The 19,053-nt window shown below is 37.7% G+C and overlaps 1 protein-coding gene across 6 annotated transcripts in view; it reads right to left on the bottom strand.

Annotated features, from left to right (window-relative positions):
* TIAM2 (TIAM Rac1 associated GEF 2) overlaps positions 1–19,053 on the bottom strand; it is a 110,624-nt gene that overhangs the window by 9,908 nt on the left and 81,663 nt on the right. For all 6 annotated transcript variants that reach the window (XM_087882855.1, XM_034428585.2, XM_034428587.2 and 3 more), the window contains 5 exons: positions 10,931–11,104; positions 9,861–9,929; positions 9,329–9,454; positions 6,858–6,966; positions 2,643–2,822 (listed from right to left, as the gene is read on the bottom strand). In XM_087882855.1, coding sequence (XP_087738981.1) covers positions 2,643–2,822; positions 6,858–6,966; positions 9,329–9,454; positions 9,861–9,929; positions 10,931–11,104 — 658 coding nt within the window. The remainder of the gene's footprint in view (positions 1–2,642; positions 2,823–6,857; positions 6,967–9,328; positions 9,455–9,860; positions 9,930–10,930; positions 11,105–19,053) is intronic.

Here is a 19,053-nt window from a genome sequence, read left to right as displayed (position 1 = left end):
AAGTTCATTAGTTCAATTCCTAGTAGAAGGTTTGAGCCCCATAACCTATATCTCCGAAGTCCAGTTAACAATGAAACTAATAACATGGTACTTCTGATGGGGAGGGCATCTAATTAATTAAAACCTAGGCATTCACTAGCAAAAAAAAAGTATTGCTGACAATACCTAGAACAGCCAAACCTACCCAAGTATTTCACAAGTCATGGGGAAGTTCATTCGCTCTGACTGGGTTAAAAAATCATCATAAGTCATAATCATAAATCATCATTAGAAGAGACAGCATACAACAAAAGGCTTATTATTCACCAGACTACAATCTGAGCTGTCAAAGTATCCCCAGATCAATGGAAAATTATGGCTATGCAAAGTTCATCCCTTCCATTCTTAAACAGGAACAAAATGGGCTGAAACTTTTAACTCATTTTCCCCTGTGATTTCTCTGAGCAAACTTACTCAAGAATTTTTCAGACCTACCTATCTACACACATCCTTATCCTAACCCAGGGGTCCTCAAACTTCTTAAACAGGGGGCCAATTCATGGTTCCTCAGACTGTTGGGGGGGCCAGACCGGCTTGGTGGGCGTGGCTAGATGGTCATGTGACTGGGTGGGGATGGCCAATTTATTGATATGGATTTTTATGCTTTACATCTATAGTTTTTATATAGTTTTATCTCACTGTTGTGTGCCACCCAGAATCACCTTTGGTGAACTGCTCTCATCAGGATCTAAAGCAAAAATATTCAGAAGGACCCAAAAGCTAATGCAACTTCTATAAAAGCATTTTCAGGACTGAACTATTCATATAAAAACCTGGGCAAGATTATATCATTGCAGATATTCAAATACCTGGGAAGGGAGTGGAGATAAAACCTCCCATAGCAAAGCCCATAAAAATCCTGATCTTGAGTGAGACATAGACTGGATCACCTTATTTCAGAAGGAGTTTAGTGGCATCTTTTTATTTTATTGAAAGCTGAAAGGCTTTGTGATTAGCACAGTCCTCATATAAACCCCTTCCTCGTAATATGAACTCACTGGTTCTGAAACAGGAAGCAAATCTGTTCATTCTTTAAAGACTTGAAGAGAAAGATTCCATTGCTTCTTACTGTCCCTTCTCCTGGCTCTGGGGTCTTAAAAACTCCCTCTCATCTCTCTTTCTCTCATCTTTTTCTCTCTGTCTTCCACTCCCTCCCTCCCATCTCTTTCTCCCTCCCTCCCTCCTTCCCATCTCTCTTTCTCTCTTTTTTTTCTCTCTCTCCTCTCCCTCATCTTTCTCTCTCTCTCTCTTTCTTTCTCTCTCTTTCTTTCTCCCCCCTTCTGTGTCTCTCTCTGTCTCTGTGTGTGTTTCTGTATGTGTGTGTGTGTGTGTGTGTGTGTCGCTCTCTCTCACTCCCTGTCTCTGTGTCTCTTCTTATTCTCCAGGAAAGCCCTGCACACTTTCCTTCGGGCTTTTCGCTACCCGTTTTTCTTTCTTCCTTTTAGAAATCCGGGCTTGCTGAGGAATGAGCAATGGAGGCTTCCCTCCTCCCCTTCCTGCTCTCATGATCCCCTGGCCAGCTGTAGTGGGGCCAGGAGGATGCATACAAGAGGAGGAGGAGAAGGAGGGAAGCCTCTGCCACTCATTCCTCAGCAAGCCTGGATTTCCAAAAGGAAAAAAGAAAAACAGGTAGCGAAAAGCCCCAAGGAAAGCACGCAGGGCTTTCCGAGTGAGAAGACACAGAGACAGGGAGCGAGAGACCGAATCTGTCTCTCCCCTCCCACTCTCTATCTCTGCTGTGCAAGGCACTGCGAGAGCAGTGGGCAGGCATGGAGGGGGTATTGGGTCTTCCCCCTGCCCCACGCCAAAGGAAAGCCAGCCGGGATTCTCCTTCCCTCCTACCTTTCCCCCTTCCCCCTGCTCCCTTCCACCCACTCAGTCCTACTTTGGAACAGAGGAGTGCGTGCTGGAAATGCGTGTTGGGGCAACTGAAGAAAAGGGCAATAGCTGGGAAGGGTGGGGCTTAATCACCACTGCGCGCAGGCCAGATAGATTGCGTTAGCGGGCCGCATTCGTTCCGCTGGCCGTAGTTTGAGGATGCCTGCCCTAACCCAAACCCATCTATGGTTTAATGACTAGTTTCACTATAATAACAGGTAAAAACCAGCTTCACAACCATAATTAATGATCTCATGTATTGCATTAAGCAAAACCAAAAAGGAGCTCCACATCACTGCTTATTGTGCTGTGTGATCTACAATATGGTGTCACAATAAGTCATTGTTAAATTTTCCTGATTGGGAAAAATCTAGCCTCCTCTTTGACATACAGCCTGGCCCTCTCTAGAATGGCTACAAAGAGATTTGACAGTAGCCTTGTTTTTTTAACAGTGACTACCCTTATATACTGTTTAGTAAAATAATTCCATTGATAAGCCATGTTTGAATCTGGCTCAAATCTTAATTAAGCATTTGGATAATGCAACAAGCCGCTATTAGTCTAAAGCAACCCAAGGCTCTTAGTGCGTATGAAGCTCAAATACAAACACTGAGAAAATTGCATAATAAATTCTCCTTTGGACAGCTCAGTGCTAAATCCATGTGTCAGTTTTCAAATACTAATTTAAATATAAACCAAAACTCTTTTAAGTTTCTGGGAAGTACCTGTGAGATGATAATGCTCCTCGCTTTCTACATCAGTCAGAGACACTAGTTCTTTCAAAAGCAAAGGGTATTTCAGCACTCTCTGAACAGGTTTGATAAGAAAAGACTCCAAGGTGGAAGAATGCTGTTTTGTGGGGTTGCGTGCATCCAGAAAAGCCTTGAAGGTGTTATCAGTTTTGGCTAAAGGAAAAAAAAATGGAACAAAACAGTTATAGTTGATATTATTAATAATATACAACTATGTTGCAATAGTTAAAGCCTAACTAGTCTTTATTCAAAAATATTAGGGCAATTAACAAAATAAGATCAAAGTTGTTAATATAATCCTAAAATCCAATAAAACCACACAAAACACAACAGACTATTTAAATTAAGACAAACTATCCAACCAAAGTAACAAGACAAATAATGTTAATCTGGCACAAAAAATATTAAAGTTGTCATCAACTTCCCCAAATGAACAGGATTAATCAAAAAACTCCCTTGGGTCTGATGATTTAATTATCACTATAATTTTTTTTAATATATTGCCAAGATCTCATTTCTGGCAGATTAAAGAACATTTAGTTCTGAGGTATCCAATATAATACTTGAAGATGCCAACTGACATTTTTGTTATATTCTCCAAGCTCCTCGTTCCCTGTGACTTTTTATATTAAAAAAGAGAGATAAGGTAAAAACATCAAAACACAATGCCAGATTCCAATATCATTTCCAGGAATGTTCCCAAGTTCCCCAAAGAATGCCAAGAAATTAAAACTGATAGTTGGCTCCATCCCTGGAGTTTGGAAGTTCTCCTATTACCCAGAAACAGGAAGAATATGAGTAAGGACAGTAGAGTGTATTTTGATGAATTGGGGCAGGAAGGTAGGAAAGCATTCTAGTTAATTAGTGCATGTTGCCCAACGTGAATATAGTGGAATTTCAGGCCCAAAAGGTTGTGAATAGCTGCATTAGTTAACTAGTCACAGTTCCATACTCTTGGAAACCAATGTAGTTGTATTACCTGAGCAAAGACCTGTCCATAGAGACCTCCAATAATGCCTATATAATACATAGACATATATATTAGATAGGCATTAAATATATGTATCATTTAAGTTCCTGAATTAAAGGAAAACTGGCATGCTGGGAGATTGTTAATTAGAGCATACTATTAATGGGTGCCTGCAACCTATTAATTTGATTTGATTTGATGAAGAAAAACTTAAAATAATACCGAATAATACTAACTCATATTTGAATGCATCTTCCACATTTTGTCTTCAGGAAAAAGGGGTCTCCTGAATAAAGAGTTCCCCTATGGCCATTATTTTGTGAGAGCGCACACCTTCACAACTCCAAACATGTCTATCAACCCAGAAGTAAATCACCACATACTTACAGCTCTATGTATTTTTGCTATTCTATGTGTGTTGATATTTGCATTAGGTAGTAGAAAATAGACACATAACAATATGCCTATACTGTTAGCCTACAATTATTGTGAACAATTCTATTTATATTTTTAAACCAGCATTAGAAAATGCAAATTATTACTTTAATATTATCTAAAGTCCTCAATTTACAGCTATTCTTTCAGCGACTGTTCAAAATCACAATGGTATTGAAAAAAAGTGATTTATGACAAGTTCTCACACTTACAATCATAGCAGTATTTCCATGCTCCATTTAGGATTTTCAACAAGCAAAATCAAGGGGGGAAACCAGATTTGCTTAACAACTGTGACATTCACTTAACAACTGCAGTGATTCACTGAATAACCATGGCGAAAAATGTTCGTAAAATTGAGCACGACTCATTTAACAAGCACCTTGCTTAGCAATGTGCTGACCCAAATTGCGGTTGTTAAGTTGAAGACTATTATTACTATCTTTCCATTCATGATGGTCTCTGCATGATCCTCCTCTTATTACTGACCAGATCTGCTTAGCTTTGACAAAGATGCTGTACTTTTACAGCATTGTTGACCAGGATGCCTTTTTATCGGACATAACAGATGCTAGGAAGCAATTTAAAGTGTTAAAATTACTTATTTCAATAAATAAACAGGAGCAGACCAAAATTTGCAATTTTCCATTTCAATCTATAATAGAAGAAGCTACTATATTCCACCACAAACTGTTCTCCAGAAGAAATGCTGCTTTAAGTAAAAAGCTGAGGTTGCTGTGGATATGGCTCTACTAGATGCTTAAGCAGATTGGTATAATACACACACACACACACACACACACACACACACACACACAGAGAGAGAGAGAGAGAGATACTATGCGCCCTCACACCCACACACGCATATATATGCTTACCTTTCAAATAAAAATACATTACACAAGGCCAGTTGTATTAATTAAAAACATAATGATTAGTCATATGTAAAAGCTGTAATTATCATCATTAATTAAAATACAAAAATGTCAGCAATTAGTTCCAGAACATATAACTCAGCAATGAAGAACTTGTCTAACCACACAAAATATTCTGTCCAATTCTTGCAGGGGGAACACATTACGGAAATGCATGTTTATTCACAATAGCTTTGGCAAAGCAATTTTTTTTCTTCAAGGTTCCAGGTTACATATGCTGTCATATTTATAGTTACTGTGTTATGTTGTTTCTCCGTGTCCTATAATGTATGTGGGTATATGCATAATTCTGTATTTATGTATTATTCATTCATTCATTCATTCACTTACTTACTTATTTATTTAGTCATGTTAATGTAGTGTATACTGGAGGTGGTGACCCTTTGAAAGCTGTATGCAACAAAATTTCATTTTAATGTATGCCAATTAGTGTGCATTAAAAGTGACAATAAAGTTATTCTACGTCTAAGCTTATAAGCGTTTTTTTTCTTTTCTTTAAAAAAAAGCCTGTTTTAATAACTAGCACTGAATCTATCCTATTTTCAAGAAAATAAATAAGCGTACCCCAAAACCCGGACCATCCCAATGATGCCCTTGAAGTGATGTCCCGGTGCCTGGAGGCTTGTACGGATCTGGATGGGGAGGAACAGACTCAGGCTCAACCCATCCAAGACCGAGTGGCTGTGGTTTCCGACATCCCGATATAGTCAGTTGGTGCCATCACTGACTATTGGGGGCGAGTCATTGGCCCCCACGGAGAGGGCTCGCAACTTGGGGATCCTCCTGGACTCACAGCTGTCTTTAAAAGAGCACTTGACGGCTGTGGCCAGGAGGGTGTTTTATCAGGTTTGTCTGGTTCGCCAGTTGCGTCCCTTTCTGGATCGGGACTCGTTAAATACGGTCACTCATGCCCTCGTCACTTCCTGCCTGGACTACTGCAATGCTCTCTACATGGGGCTCCCCTTGAGGAGCACCCGGAGGCTCCAGCTGGTCCAGAATGCGGTCACGCGGGTGATTATGGGAGCGACGGAGCGCTCCCATGTGAACCCCCTCCTGTGCGAGCTGCACTGGCTCCCGGTGGTCTTCCGGGTGCACTTCAAGGTTTTGGTTACCACCTTTAGAGCACTCCATGGCTTAGGACTGGGGTATTTATGAGACCGCCTTCTGCCACCAGTAGCCTCTCACCGACCAGTACGCTCCCATAGAGAGGAGCTCCTCAGGGTGCCGTCGGCCAAATAATGTCGACTGGCGGCCCCCAGGGGGAGAGCCTTCTCTGTGGGGGCACCCGCCATCTGGAACGAGCTCCCCCCGGAGATACGGAGGATCTCGGACCTGCGCTTTCTGCCGTGCCATCAAAACATTTCTTTTCCAGCAGGCCGGCCTGGCCTAACCTCTCTTTTAAACTTTTTTAAAATTTTTAAAATTCTTCAATTTTAAATTTGTCTTATGAATTTGGGGTGTTTTAAATTTCGTTTTCCGGGCCAATAATTTAATTGCATTTTAATGGTTTTTTTAACATTTGTATTATATGTATTTTATTTGGCTGTTCACCGCCCTGAGTCCTTCGGGAGTAGGGCGGTATAGAAATTCAATAAATAATAATAATAATAAAACATACACACGCACACACACACCAGAAATTCCATAAGAAGATGGACAAACACAGGTAGTCCTAAGTGTTGTACTTAGAAGTGTCAAAAACAGATGCAGTTTTCAAACCTTTTCACATTACCAGAAGACCCATTGCAAGGTTTAAGAAATGCTTTTAATACGCACATTTTTAAAAACAACAACATTATTTTGCCTCATTTCTATCATATGCTTAGTTTACCTCAAGGAGATAATTACCTCTTTCCAGAACTTTCTGGACCTTGATGTGGTTTGCACAGAACCCACTGTATAATTTGAAGTGATCAGCATAATAGAGAAAAGAGCCTCCCAAAGAGAAGAGCAGTTTCTGAAACAAAGAAGGTGAGAAACTTATTTTAGGGATGCCCATTACCCTTTTCCTTTAACTTGTGATTAAGCAAAGATTAACTATACTCTTCAAAGGAGCCATTCATTTATTTCATAATACTCAATTTTCAATGTGCAGAGCAACCATGACAAACAATGCAAGAAACCATTCAAAATCAAGGCGATGGAATTTGTCCAGATCTTCAGGAGGGAAAGAGTGATTTCCAGAGGAGCAAAACATAGAGCAGTTTTGGTACGCTTGTGTAGGAGAAAGAGAGTGAAGACAGCTCCCCCCTAGTAGTTCCCAGAGTGTATGTTTTATACAGGTGGTCCTCAACCTACGACCACAACTGAGCCCAAAATTTCTGTTGTAAGCGAGACAATTGTTAAGAGAATTTTGCTCCATTTTATGACCTTCCTGCCACAGTTGTCAAGTGAATCCCTGCAGGTGTTAAAGTTTGTAACACAGTTGTTAAGTGAGTCTGGCTTCCCCATTGAGTTTGCTTTTCAGAAAGTTCATCAAAAGATGATCACACAACCTCGGGACACAGCAACCATCATAAATATGAGTCAGTTGCCATGGGCCTGAATTTTGATCGTGTGACCATGGGGATGTAGCAGTCGTCGTTAGTGTGAAAAACGGTCATAAGTCACTTTTTTCAGTGCCTTTGTAACTTTGAATGATCACTAAATGAACTGTTGTAAGTCAAAGGGTTACATACTATAATAGTCTGCTTTTGTTAGGCGAGATTTCTGTCTATATGTGAGAAAAATAAATAAAGAAAACTGTTTAAAACAGTTCCAATATTTCTTTCTTAGTTTTTGGACTCTGACAGCCGAGTAACAGTAAACAGAAAACTATATGAAAGCCACTGAAATAAAGAAGCATTATGATTATACATAGTTTCCCTCTATTTTATACTTTATTTCTACCTTTGCCCTGTTTTGCATTCCTGAAGAGTTTTTCATAAAAAAAACTTTTGTAATCCTGATTGATTGTAACATGTGTTATTATATAATTGCCTTTGCTATTTATGAGTATGAATATATCTTGTCTTTCTGGTGGTTTCAAGTCAGTGATATGTAACAAACACAAATCAACAGAACAAATTAGATAATGAATGGAAGATTTGCATGAACTAAAGCCAACAAATGTGATGGAAAGTGATTCACTGAAAACATGAATCATTTCAATTATGCCCTTCTATGATGAGAATTTCTTCTCTTGAATGCAATGCTTGTTTACCACAGGTGCTCAATTCATTGCTAGAATTAGATTAAGAAAGAAGCTATGAAAACAGATGGCAAAACTTGTCATGGACTGGAAAAAAAGAAGTGATGTGAAGTTAAATGCATTAAAAAAAGTGACAGAGAATATTCTGAATAAAGTTATTTTATTATTCTAGAAATCATAAACAATTATTTTAAATTGTATCATCTTACTATTCATGCTTTTAACAATTAACTACACAAAACTCTTGTGATAAATGCAAGAAAGAAAGAGAGCAATAGGAATGACAGAAATGAATCCTATCCAGCAGGAAAGTTTAGCAAGAGATCACAAATTTAAAATAGTTTATCAATCGAGGTTCAGATATAAATAGTAGACATGATAGTGGTTATAGAGCAAAGTAAAATGTCCTAGTAAAATTATTAGGATTCATCCAGAATACCGCAACAGTTTAGATTTGATGTGCAATGTGCACATGCACTCTGATTTATGGATCTGAAAGTAATTTAGGAACTTCCATAGTGACAACAAGAAGACCTTGTTTAGCAACCACAACTGAGGCCAACAATTCAGTAATTAAGCTAAGTATGCTTATGATCTTACCTTGCTTTACAGACCTGCACAGGTACTAAATGCAAGGATTTGTCCTCAAGTGGTTTTTTCCCCCCTTCATTATCTTAGTAACTGCAAATGGTTGCTAAATGTGTCACCATAGACTTTAAATTTCCTTGATTTTCCTTCATTCCCCCCCTCCCCAACCCCCCGCAAGAAAAGACCTGGAGATGTTTCTGTGAAATATAAGGGGCTTTAGGGACAGAAGTCTCTAAAATATTAGAGACAGACACAGGGATTCATTTATTTGATATAAGCTCCTTCTCACTCATGCTGCTATAGTGTGATTGTACAAACTAATTGACTCAGCTAGTCACTTCTGGGATTCTCAAACTATTCACCTGACCTCAGCAGGGCCTTGGAAAAGGTATTTCAAAATTTATTCCGTAAGGGGGGGGGGGATCTTCCTATAGAACATAAGGGATTTTTAGTTTTTATGCATAAAAAATTATAACTGGGGAAAAAAAGGAAATCAAAGGGAATACTTATCATATTCCAAAAAGTAATAAATTGTATTTACCCGAAACTGAGAAGGGGTTTCAAGTGTGCTGAAATCACAGCAGGAAGAAATTCCATCTTCAAGGGTCTCTAAAAATACCTTCTGGAAATCCAGCATCTCTGGCAAGCTGCCAAATAAAGACTCCATCTGTGGGGAAGTGAGGAAAAATAAACATTGAGAAGATAAAACTCCCAAGAAAAGAATACCTAATGTTTAATTGTGTTAAGCTAGAGATAAACAAAGTGGTACACGACATTAATAAATACAGAGGAACAAGATAATTTCTGAAACTAAAGACTTCTTAGAAATGCTTTTGTTAGGGAGGTTAGTCAACTTTGATCATAAAGGCATAACTAATGCAAAAGAAAAGAAAAGGAGAGAAGAGAAGAGAAGAGAAGAGAAGAGAAGAGAAGAGAAGAGAAGAGAAGAGAAGAGAAGAGAAGAGAAGAAAAGAAAAGAAAAGAAAATAGTCTTAAAATGTCTGATACAGTTGAAATGCTCATAACCTCCATAAGATTAGAGAGCAGTTAAAATAACCACGGAAATATCTCACCTCGTCTTGAGTAAGGAAAGTCTCATTCTGAAGAGGTTCCAAGTATAACTGAAAGAGGCAGCTCAGATCCTAGGGGAATATCAAACATTATTTAGATTTACATATTTTTAAAAGCAACCCTCTTCTTAACATGTGAGGGTACAAGGTAACTGTTATGAGATAATGCTTTTTTATTTAGGTCGCTGTAACACTTCTAGGGAAAAAACTATTTATTGAGTATTTAATTATTATATGCTGTTTTAACTGTCAAAACAATGAGCATATTATAAAATAGTTATGCATTTATCTATGTGTATATGTATGATATTAGGCAGCATTCCCAGAAGGGAAATTTCTTAGAAGTCCTTAACAAGAGACCAAAGCTAAGAATGTGGCTAGATAAGATCTGGTGATTTCTTCTCCTCTTTCATTATGCTACATCTTCTGCCCTCAATCTCTCCCTCAAATCTTGTTTGTACAGATAGTCCTCAACTTATGACCGTAATTGAATCTAAAATCTCTGTTGCTAAGCATGACAGTTATTAAGTGAGTTTTGTCCCCATTTTACAACCTTTCTTGCTACAGTTGTTAAGTGAATCACTGCAATGGTTAAATTAGTAACAAGTTTGTTAAGTGAATCTGGCTTCCTCGTTTACTTTGATTGTCAGAAGGTGGATCACATAACCCCAGGAAACTGCAACTGTCATAAATATGAGTCAGTTGCCAAGCATCCAAATTCTGACCATGTGATCACAAGGAATGCTGCAATGATTGTGAGTGTGAAAAGCAGTCATAAGTCACTTTTTTTGATGCCGTTGTAACTTGGAACGGTCACTAAATGAATAATTGTAAGTTGAGGACCACCCGTATGTAATTCAGGCTTCCTCGGTTTGGTGCCCTCTGAATTTGTAGAACTGTAACTTCTATCATCGCTAAGCAATACATTTGATAGAGGATTGTATAACATTATGGAAATGCACCTCTGGCTACTATTTTCTTTTCTCAAAATGCTGCTGATATACAGAAAACAATCACAAAAATAAGGGAGGAAGATTAACAGAGACAAAGGAACAGTAAAGCATGCCTAATACCTTTACGTAAGATTTCTCTGTGTCTACAAGTTCTTGGATGACCTTCCGGAGTCTGTCTGCATCAGTAAGTTGTCTTGCCAATGGCTTTAGAAGGGAAATATCTTTTAATCCTTCCATCCCATTCACCTGAGTTTCATGGAAATGTGGACACAATGTTGTGATATCTCTAGTGCTCTGCAGGTCGAAAAGAGCATAGTTTATTGTATTTTTCTTACAATCGGCTCCTCTGTGATGGTTCAGTTGTGGATAGATTTGCAGACAATGGCTAGGATCGCAGCTGAAATCTATAATAGTACATATATTCTAATTTGTTATCTAAGATCGTCATTCCAAAGAAATAGATACATATATGCCTGTTCTTTTCTTCCATTCAAGTGTATTCAATTCTTGAAAATAGCCTGGACAAGTCCCTGCAGTTTTTCTTCACAAGGTTTTTCAGAAGTGGGTTGCCATTGCCTCCTTCCTAGGGCTGAGAGAAAATAACTGGCCCAAGGACACCCAAATTGTTTTATGGCTCAGGTGGGACTCCCAGCTTCCCAGTTTCCAACCTGATGCCTTAACCATTACACCAAACTAGGTCTATACATAAATGTATACAAACATTTTATACATATACACACTTTATATGTACATACATTAGAGGGGGGAGGGGGGAGAGAGAGAGAGAGAGCCATAACAGTATTGAAGATGGTAGCTTGTTTTGTTTAGTGACTCATTAATTTATTTTAAGAATACTTATAATGAAAAGTTATTTCTGAAAGACTGCAGATTCTATCCTGCCTTAGCATCAATGGCTCAGTTTTGTGATTTGAATTTCTGGCAGTTGATTCAGAAGAAAATGTCCTTGGCTACCAGTTGAGACATTAAAGTAAGAAGCCATTGGTTTGGCAGTTTTGCAGGAACAGTACTGTTTGAATAGGCCTTTGGAGTAATCTATTACTAGAAGGGAGTGGGGGAAGTACCTTTGATACAAAGGGTCAATATAAAACCAGGCAAATTCTTAGAAAACCCATGCCTCATTCAATGTAGCAAATAGGTAATTGTCACCTTAATGAGAAACTACAATCATCTACCTCTTTAAAATCATTAAACTAAAACCAATAACAGTGGGACAGATTTTCTAATTAAAAGCCATCTTTCATTTTACATTCATAATGTAACATGAGTGAGATTTTTGCCAAATGACTCCATAATGCAGAATGGGGAAGGATTTAGGATTTAATAAACGCTAAAACTAAAGGCATCCCATTTATAAAGTGATACTCATTACTGTAGTGCTTTGAAAAGCAATAGAATAAAAAAGTCCAATCGAAAGCATGATATAACTAGATGCTATCACCGAAGACACTGGTAAGTACAATCTCTTAAGTACTCAAAACACCCAATTGGGTAATTACTGCAGTGATCCCTTGTGGATTCACAGACTCAAGTTTATAACTGTTCACATATGTACCTTCTCTCTGTATATTCCTCTTCTTACTTTGACTTTGAATTTTGCTACACAATGTTTGAAATTCCCCCTGGAAGAAAATGGCAGAGGCTTTTTGCTTTGTTCTTTTTCCCAAAGCTGAAAACCTCTGGTTTTGCTTTTTTTTTTTTTTTAATTTGATTTATATGCCACCCTTCTCCGGAGACTCAGGGCGGCTTACAGTGCGTTAAGCAATAGCCTTCATACTTTTGTATATTTATACAAAGTCAGCTTATTGCCCCCACAAACTGGGTCCTCATTTAACCTACCTTAGAAAGGATGGAAGGCTAAGTCAACCTTGAGCCTTGGAGAGATTCGAACCAGCAGTAAATTGCAGGCAGCTGTGTTAATAACAGGGCGCTTTAAACCACTGTAGTACCAAGGCAGACATGGTAGCGTGACGTGACTCCAAAGTCTTCTTCCAATTTAAGTAAAAATTACCCAGTAGAATCAAAGGGGTATGTGCTCTCGTGGCAGAATGTCAGTTTAAGTCAGTAAATGATTTTGCTTTTTCACATATGGGCTGCTACTGAAATAGATCTTGCCTCCAAACACTGGGAACAGAATGACAGATCCCAAAGATAGCAGCCTGAATTGTCTCCAGGACGAAGAAGTTCTTGGAAATGCACCATATAATAGCTTGACAATTGCCTTACCTTAGGAGGCCTTAATCAGAGAGCGAGTGTACAAATTTCTGTTTGAGAAGAAAAGGTTGGGAATTGCAGACTCAGATGTCTAACAGATTTTGTAATACACACAGTCTGAGTCCTCCAGGAGCCTGAAGACTGGAAAACAACATCCAATAGCTATACATCTTAATCTACTTTATTTTATGTTCACCAATACACAACTATGCTTTGTTAAACATTTATGGAAAACCATGATTTTTGTCTTACAACAACTGACCCTAAGGGCTCTTCTCAGAGCTTATCTGTTGACCACTGGAAGGATAAAACTGGGGTCAAAGAACAAACTGGACTAACAAATTAACGCAGAATTTAAACAGGAAGGGAATTAATATGTAGCCCTGCTTCATCCCTTGCTTTGAATAAACTATGCATTGTACATTGAATCCTCAGATAAGTACTTTCAGGTAGAAGCTGGATTTTATTCTCTGAATAATATTATTCCCTGAATAAAGAATGCCCTACTTTCTCCATAAGCTATCCCTTAAAATTGAAAGGGTGATCTGAAATTGATGAATGCAACATAAAGGGTACTTCAAGGTATAGTTCTCAGCTAGATGTTCTAAAATTAGGCACTACTCAACTGTAAAATAACTAATCCTAAATACTTTTCGATGTCTTCCTACGGAGATCCCTTGCGTAAAGCTTACAGGTTATACTAAGCAGGCTGATAGGACCATCGCTTCACAGGTATGCCTTAACTCTTTTTTTTTTTAAATAATCACCAGGAGTCTTTAGAGATTAAGCAGTGCACATAAAGAGCACTGTGAAAACCAAGCCCAACCAATCAGTGTTATTTTTTATCATCTCCAGGAGAATCCCCTAAATAGGAATGGAAATATTGCAAGACAGCAATTACTTTTATATATCTAATCCCTCAGCAAGGTTTCCAACTAAGAAACCTTGTTAAAATAATAGTACAAACAAAGCCATCAGATCAGGTAACATTACATAAAGCACTTGGTGCCCTGAAGACCCAAAGCAATTTTCAGTGACACTGACACACTAAGTGATTTGAATGCTAAAGCGTATTGTATTTTTTTAAAAATGACACCACTCCAGAAAGCAGAATGCCAGGCGTTTTACACATTTCAGTACCCTATTTATAAAATTGTACATGACCTTTATTTGAATATCCTAGTTGTAATTGCATCAGTAGAAAATTGTATCCAAACTGATAATAGGTTCATGCTGGAACGGGTGTTCCCTTATATTTTGCTGATTTTTGTCCAAAGGTCTCTATACAAAATTATTCTTAAAATAGTAGATAAATAGAGAGATGTTTGGAAATTTTTAGAGAAGTCTTTCTGAACCTCATGCCCTTCACATGTATTAGACTTTCCAGCGAGGAATTAAGGGAGTATATCCAACACATCTGTTGAAAATCAGTTTGAGGAAATAACTCCACAGTTGGAGATGTGACTCTAAACACTACATTAAGTGATGAAGGAACAAATGCATGGCATTATTTATATAAAACATATAACTCTAAATCTTCTCTTAGGTGCTGTATAAAATAATCTCAATCCAAATGATCAGTTGACAGTCCAGGCAGCATAAATAGCATAGAAACATGATTGTGTTTTAATTGCTGAAACTTTTCTATCTAGGGCGGTTTAACTCTTAAACTCGGCAAAAGACAATCTTCAAGGGCAGGGTAAGCAGTAACAATAAACATCCTGCTTCTTTGCTCTAAGTTACTGTAGACTGATTTACAGTAACAACATGATAATTCTTCAAAACCAGAGCTTTCCATGAGGATAGAAGCATGGTGTTTTCAAGGAAGTCAGTTCACAGATTCTGCTATGAATTATCAAATGTGTAGTCCATGCATGTGAAAAACGATCCAAAGACATCTCCAAATACAAAAAAGTATTCGAATAAATTAGTTGGCATTCATATACAACTTGTGTACGGAATTCTTCAACAATCCTTAATTAAAGCAACCCGCCTCCTTATTTCCGTTTGGTACACTAAAAAAGAAAAAGGAATGCAAGATATATAGCTCTCTCAAGAGACCTTAAAAAAGACTCCCACACCATTACACCATGACTGAAAAAGGCTGCTTAGCTCTCAAGTCAACAATACTTTCCTCCTTATTTCTGGTTCCGCATTGGAGGAAAAATGGAATTCAACAGATTTAACGACTTCATGAATTGCAAGATGGCCATATGGCAGCTGGCACAAACTCTCAATTAGCAAAATCAAAGCATGGTTAACCATTTGTTTTAAATATTTCAACTATCATATCTGCTCCTGTAACTTCCCACGTTTGTAAAATTAGTGGAAAAATACCAGTTGTGTTAATCAAGAGGAATTCTCATCAATTAGACCCAAGATAAATAGCTTGAAATGTGCTATGCAAATTAAATGTGTAATAATTAATTGTAATAGCCGAGGTCTTGGTTTAACTTCTAATGGTTCATAAGTGTGATTTATGTTTGTTTATTTGATTTCTATAGTCGTCCATCTCAGCAAATGATTCTGGACAGCCCACAATTCAAAAACATATATTACAATTAAAGTCTTAAAAACATTTTAAAACAATAAAAACAGTAAAAGTCATTAACACAATAAAAATATTAAAACATCTAATTTGAGTACACACAGATCGAGACATCTGGCCTGTTAACAATATACCAGGAGGTGGGATCCTTGGTGCATGTATTGCCCCAGCTTCAGGAGCATAGCCAGCCCTTAAAAGCATTACAGAAGGCTAACAGGTTGGGGCTATTCCAATCTCCAAAAAAAGAATATTCCACATAGCGCAGTTTTAACTTCGAACATAATCTACCTAAGCATCTGCAGGGGAGAAAAGAGAGGCAAATCCTACGCCTTACATATTTGCATCTGACTTTGCATAGACATAAAATGCCAAGATTTGTTTTGTGATATCCCAGCATGTTTTATCATTTCTTCATCACTGTGATTTGTACTAAAAACCATGATAAACCAACATCATGCTTCCCATTGTGGTCAACCAACATTTCCAAGGAGATTACAGCAATCACATGGAGATTTATTATTTCTGACTCCAGCCAACACAATCCTTAACTTAAAGAGCCAAGCCATAGATTATGGAATCATGAATATGAATGGTCACAAATGCCATAATATAATGACTAGGCCAACACCAAAATCAACTAATAGACATTGTGATAAACCACTATGAGAATCCAGCCTATCTACATGGATTTCCATAAAGCCTTTAGGAAGCTTTAAATGCAGTGATCTTGCAAATGCTTATGGAGTCATATGTAGGTTACAAAGTCAACTCCTTTGGAGTGGTTACGTTCTCATCAAAGAGAAAAATAGGAAGTGATACTTCTCGCCATATCCCTCCAAAATACTGTGTGCATACTCCCAGAATTTGCCAAAAGTCATGCTTCCTGAGACTTACAGAAGTTATAATCTCACCCAATCTATATGCAGGCACTGGATTGGAAAAACAGAACAGAACCGAATATCAGAGTTGGAAGGGACCTTGGAGGTCTTCTAGTCCAACCCCCTGCCTAGACAGGAAACCCCATACCACTTCAGACAAATGGTTCTCCAATATCTTCTTAAAAACTTCGTGTTGGAGCATTCACAACTTCTGGAGGCAAGTTGTTCCACTGATAAACTGTTCTAACTGTCAGGAAATTTCTCCTTAGTTCTAAATTGCTTCTCTCCTTGATTAGTTTCCACCCATTGCTTCTTGTCCTGCCCTCAGGTTCTTTGGAGAATAGCTTGACTCCCTCTTCTTTGTAGCAGACCCTGATATTGGAACACTGCTATCATGTCACCCCTAGTCCTTCTTTTCATTAAACTAGACATACCCAATTCCTGCAACTGTTCTTTATATGTTTTAGCCTCCAGTCCCCTAATCATCTTCGTTGCTCTTCTCTGCACTCTTTCTAGAGTCTCCACATCTTTTTTACATTGCAGCGACCAAAACTGGATACAGTATTCCAAGTGTGGCCTTACCAAGGCATTATAAAGTGGTATTAACACTTCACGTGATCTTGATTCTATCCCTCTGTATATGCAGCCTAGAACTGTGTTGGCTTTTTTGGCAGTTGCTGCACACTGCCAGCTCATATTGAAATGGTTGTCTACTAGGACTCCAAGATCCCTCTCACAGTTACTACTATTGAGCAAGGTACCACATATACTGTACCTGTGCATTTTGTTTTCCTTGCCTAAATGTAGAACCTTACTTTTTTCACCATTGAATTTCATTTTGTTAGATAGTGCCCAATGTTCAAGTCTGTCAAGATCCTTCTGTATTTTAAGCCTATCTTCTGGAATCTTGGCTATTCCTGCTAGCTTGCTGTCATCTCAAATTTGATGAGTTCCCCATCTATCCCCTCATCCAAATCATTTATGAAGATGTTGAAGAATACTGGGCCTAAAACAGAGCCTTGGGGTACCCTACTGCATACTTCCTTCCATGTAGATGCAGTTCCATTGAGGACTACACGTTGAGTGCGGTTGGTCAGCCAAAAGTGCCCTAATCGCCTGTAAGGGCACCGCGCTATAAAAAATTGATACTCATAAATGACTGAACAATGAAGTAGTTGATTTGACAAACCCTGAAATGTTCAGGAATAGGAATTCCAACAGCTTCAAAAAGTATACGCTGTGCTGAAGAGAAAGTCAGATATGAAGATCATTATAAGTGTAATAAATGGAAGACTGGAGGAAAAAAAAAACCTAAAATATATATTTAATATCTGAACCAAAAGTGATTAACTAGGGAAGAGATATTTGGGCTAAGATAGAAAGTACATTAAAAACATGGGAAATCAGCGTATTGTCTCTGAAAACCTTTTATTATATAATAGTTCAACTGTATATGTGTAAATGTTTAATATGGCATCATGGATTAATTAGAAGTAAAAAAATATGCGCTTATGTAACTGAGCAATTAACACTAACATTTCTAAAAGCCAGCACTATTTGTTCTTTTCATTTTAATTAAAAAAATGAAATGCTGTCAGGAAGAAGAGTGGGATTACCTTTAAAAAGGCTTGTATGGATTTAAAGGCTGGGTAAAGATTCCGTTGACAGAAGGACAGCATCCAGGATTTTCTTTATCAAGAAGTCCTTCATAAAATTGGAGTAAGGTGGGGTTAACTTTCCTGACTTCCAGTTTTATAACCAGGCAAATATTTTGGCTTTGCTTCTCTCTGCAAGCCAGGTAACCATCCCAAACCTATGATATGATGTTTTAAAAACAACGATGTAAATCTTTGATATCATGGCAGGGGCTGGGATCCACTTCTAGTTATGATTCTGCAATGTTCTCAGATTTTTCCACATTTGGAAGATATTGGGATAGAGAAATATTATTTGGATCCCTTTTTGCAAACTAAATTTACAATCTGGGTTAATTCCAATTTGAATAAACTGTATATTTTAAAAACATCTTCATGAGCTAACAAGAGTACTAATAGCTAAATAAATATATTTTTAAAAAAAATTAATAAATTGGGGGATTGGAAGGAATGCTACTTTTCTATAATGGATAAACTGTGCCATCCGGTTTGGATTTATGATATGTTTATTCTCTGCTTATAAACTGGTCTTTGATCAACAAAATGGAAAGTTCAACATTTTTCTGTGTGATTAAATTTTGAGGATTTCTTTGAAATCTGAAGTTTTCTTAATATATTGTTAGTTTTCTTTTTTCACTTTTTTCTCTTTTTTAAAATAAATTTTTAAAAGACAAAATGGTGGGACAGCTGAAATAAACATTGGGTGTATAACTATATAACATATAGGGCTGTCAGTAACATGGACAGCTTATAGTGCTAAGTGCTGGCTGCAGTTTTCTCTAGAAAAACTCCAGTTTTCAAATGCGTTGGATTATTTGTATTTTCCATTGGAGTTTGACATAATTTGCCTTCAAGCTCTAAAAGGGAGCTTGGATCATTTATTAGCTTGCTCCATAACTCAGGAATTGTGTCACCACTCTACAAAGTTTG

Source organism: Pantherophis guttatus, chromosome 1, assembly GCF_059756535.1.
Source record: "Pantherophis guttatus breed Tessera chromosome 1, ASM5975653v1, whole genome shotgun sequence".
Classification (NCBI taxonomy): Eukaryota; Metazoa; Chordata; class Lepidosauria; order Squamata; family Colubridae; genus Pantherophis; species Pantherophis guttatus.
Note: the sequence above shows the minus strand (reverse complement) of the source record. Positions and strands in the feature narration are given on the sequence as shown.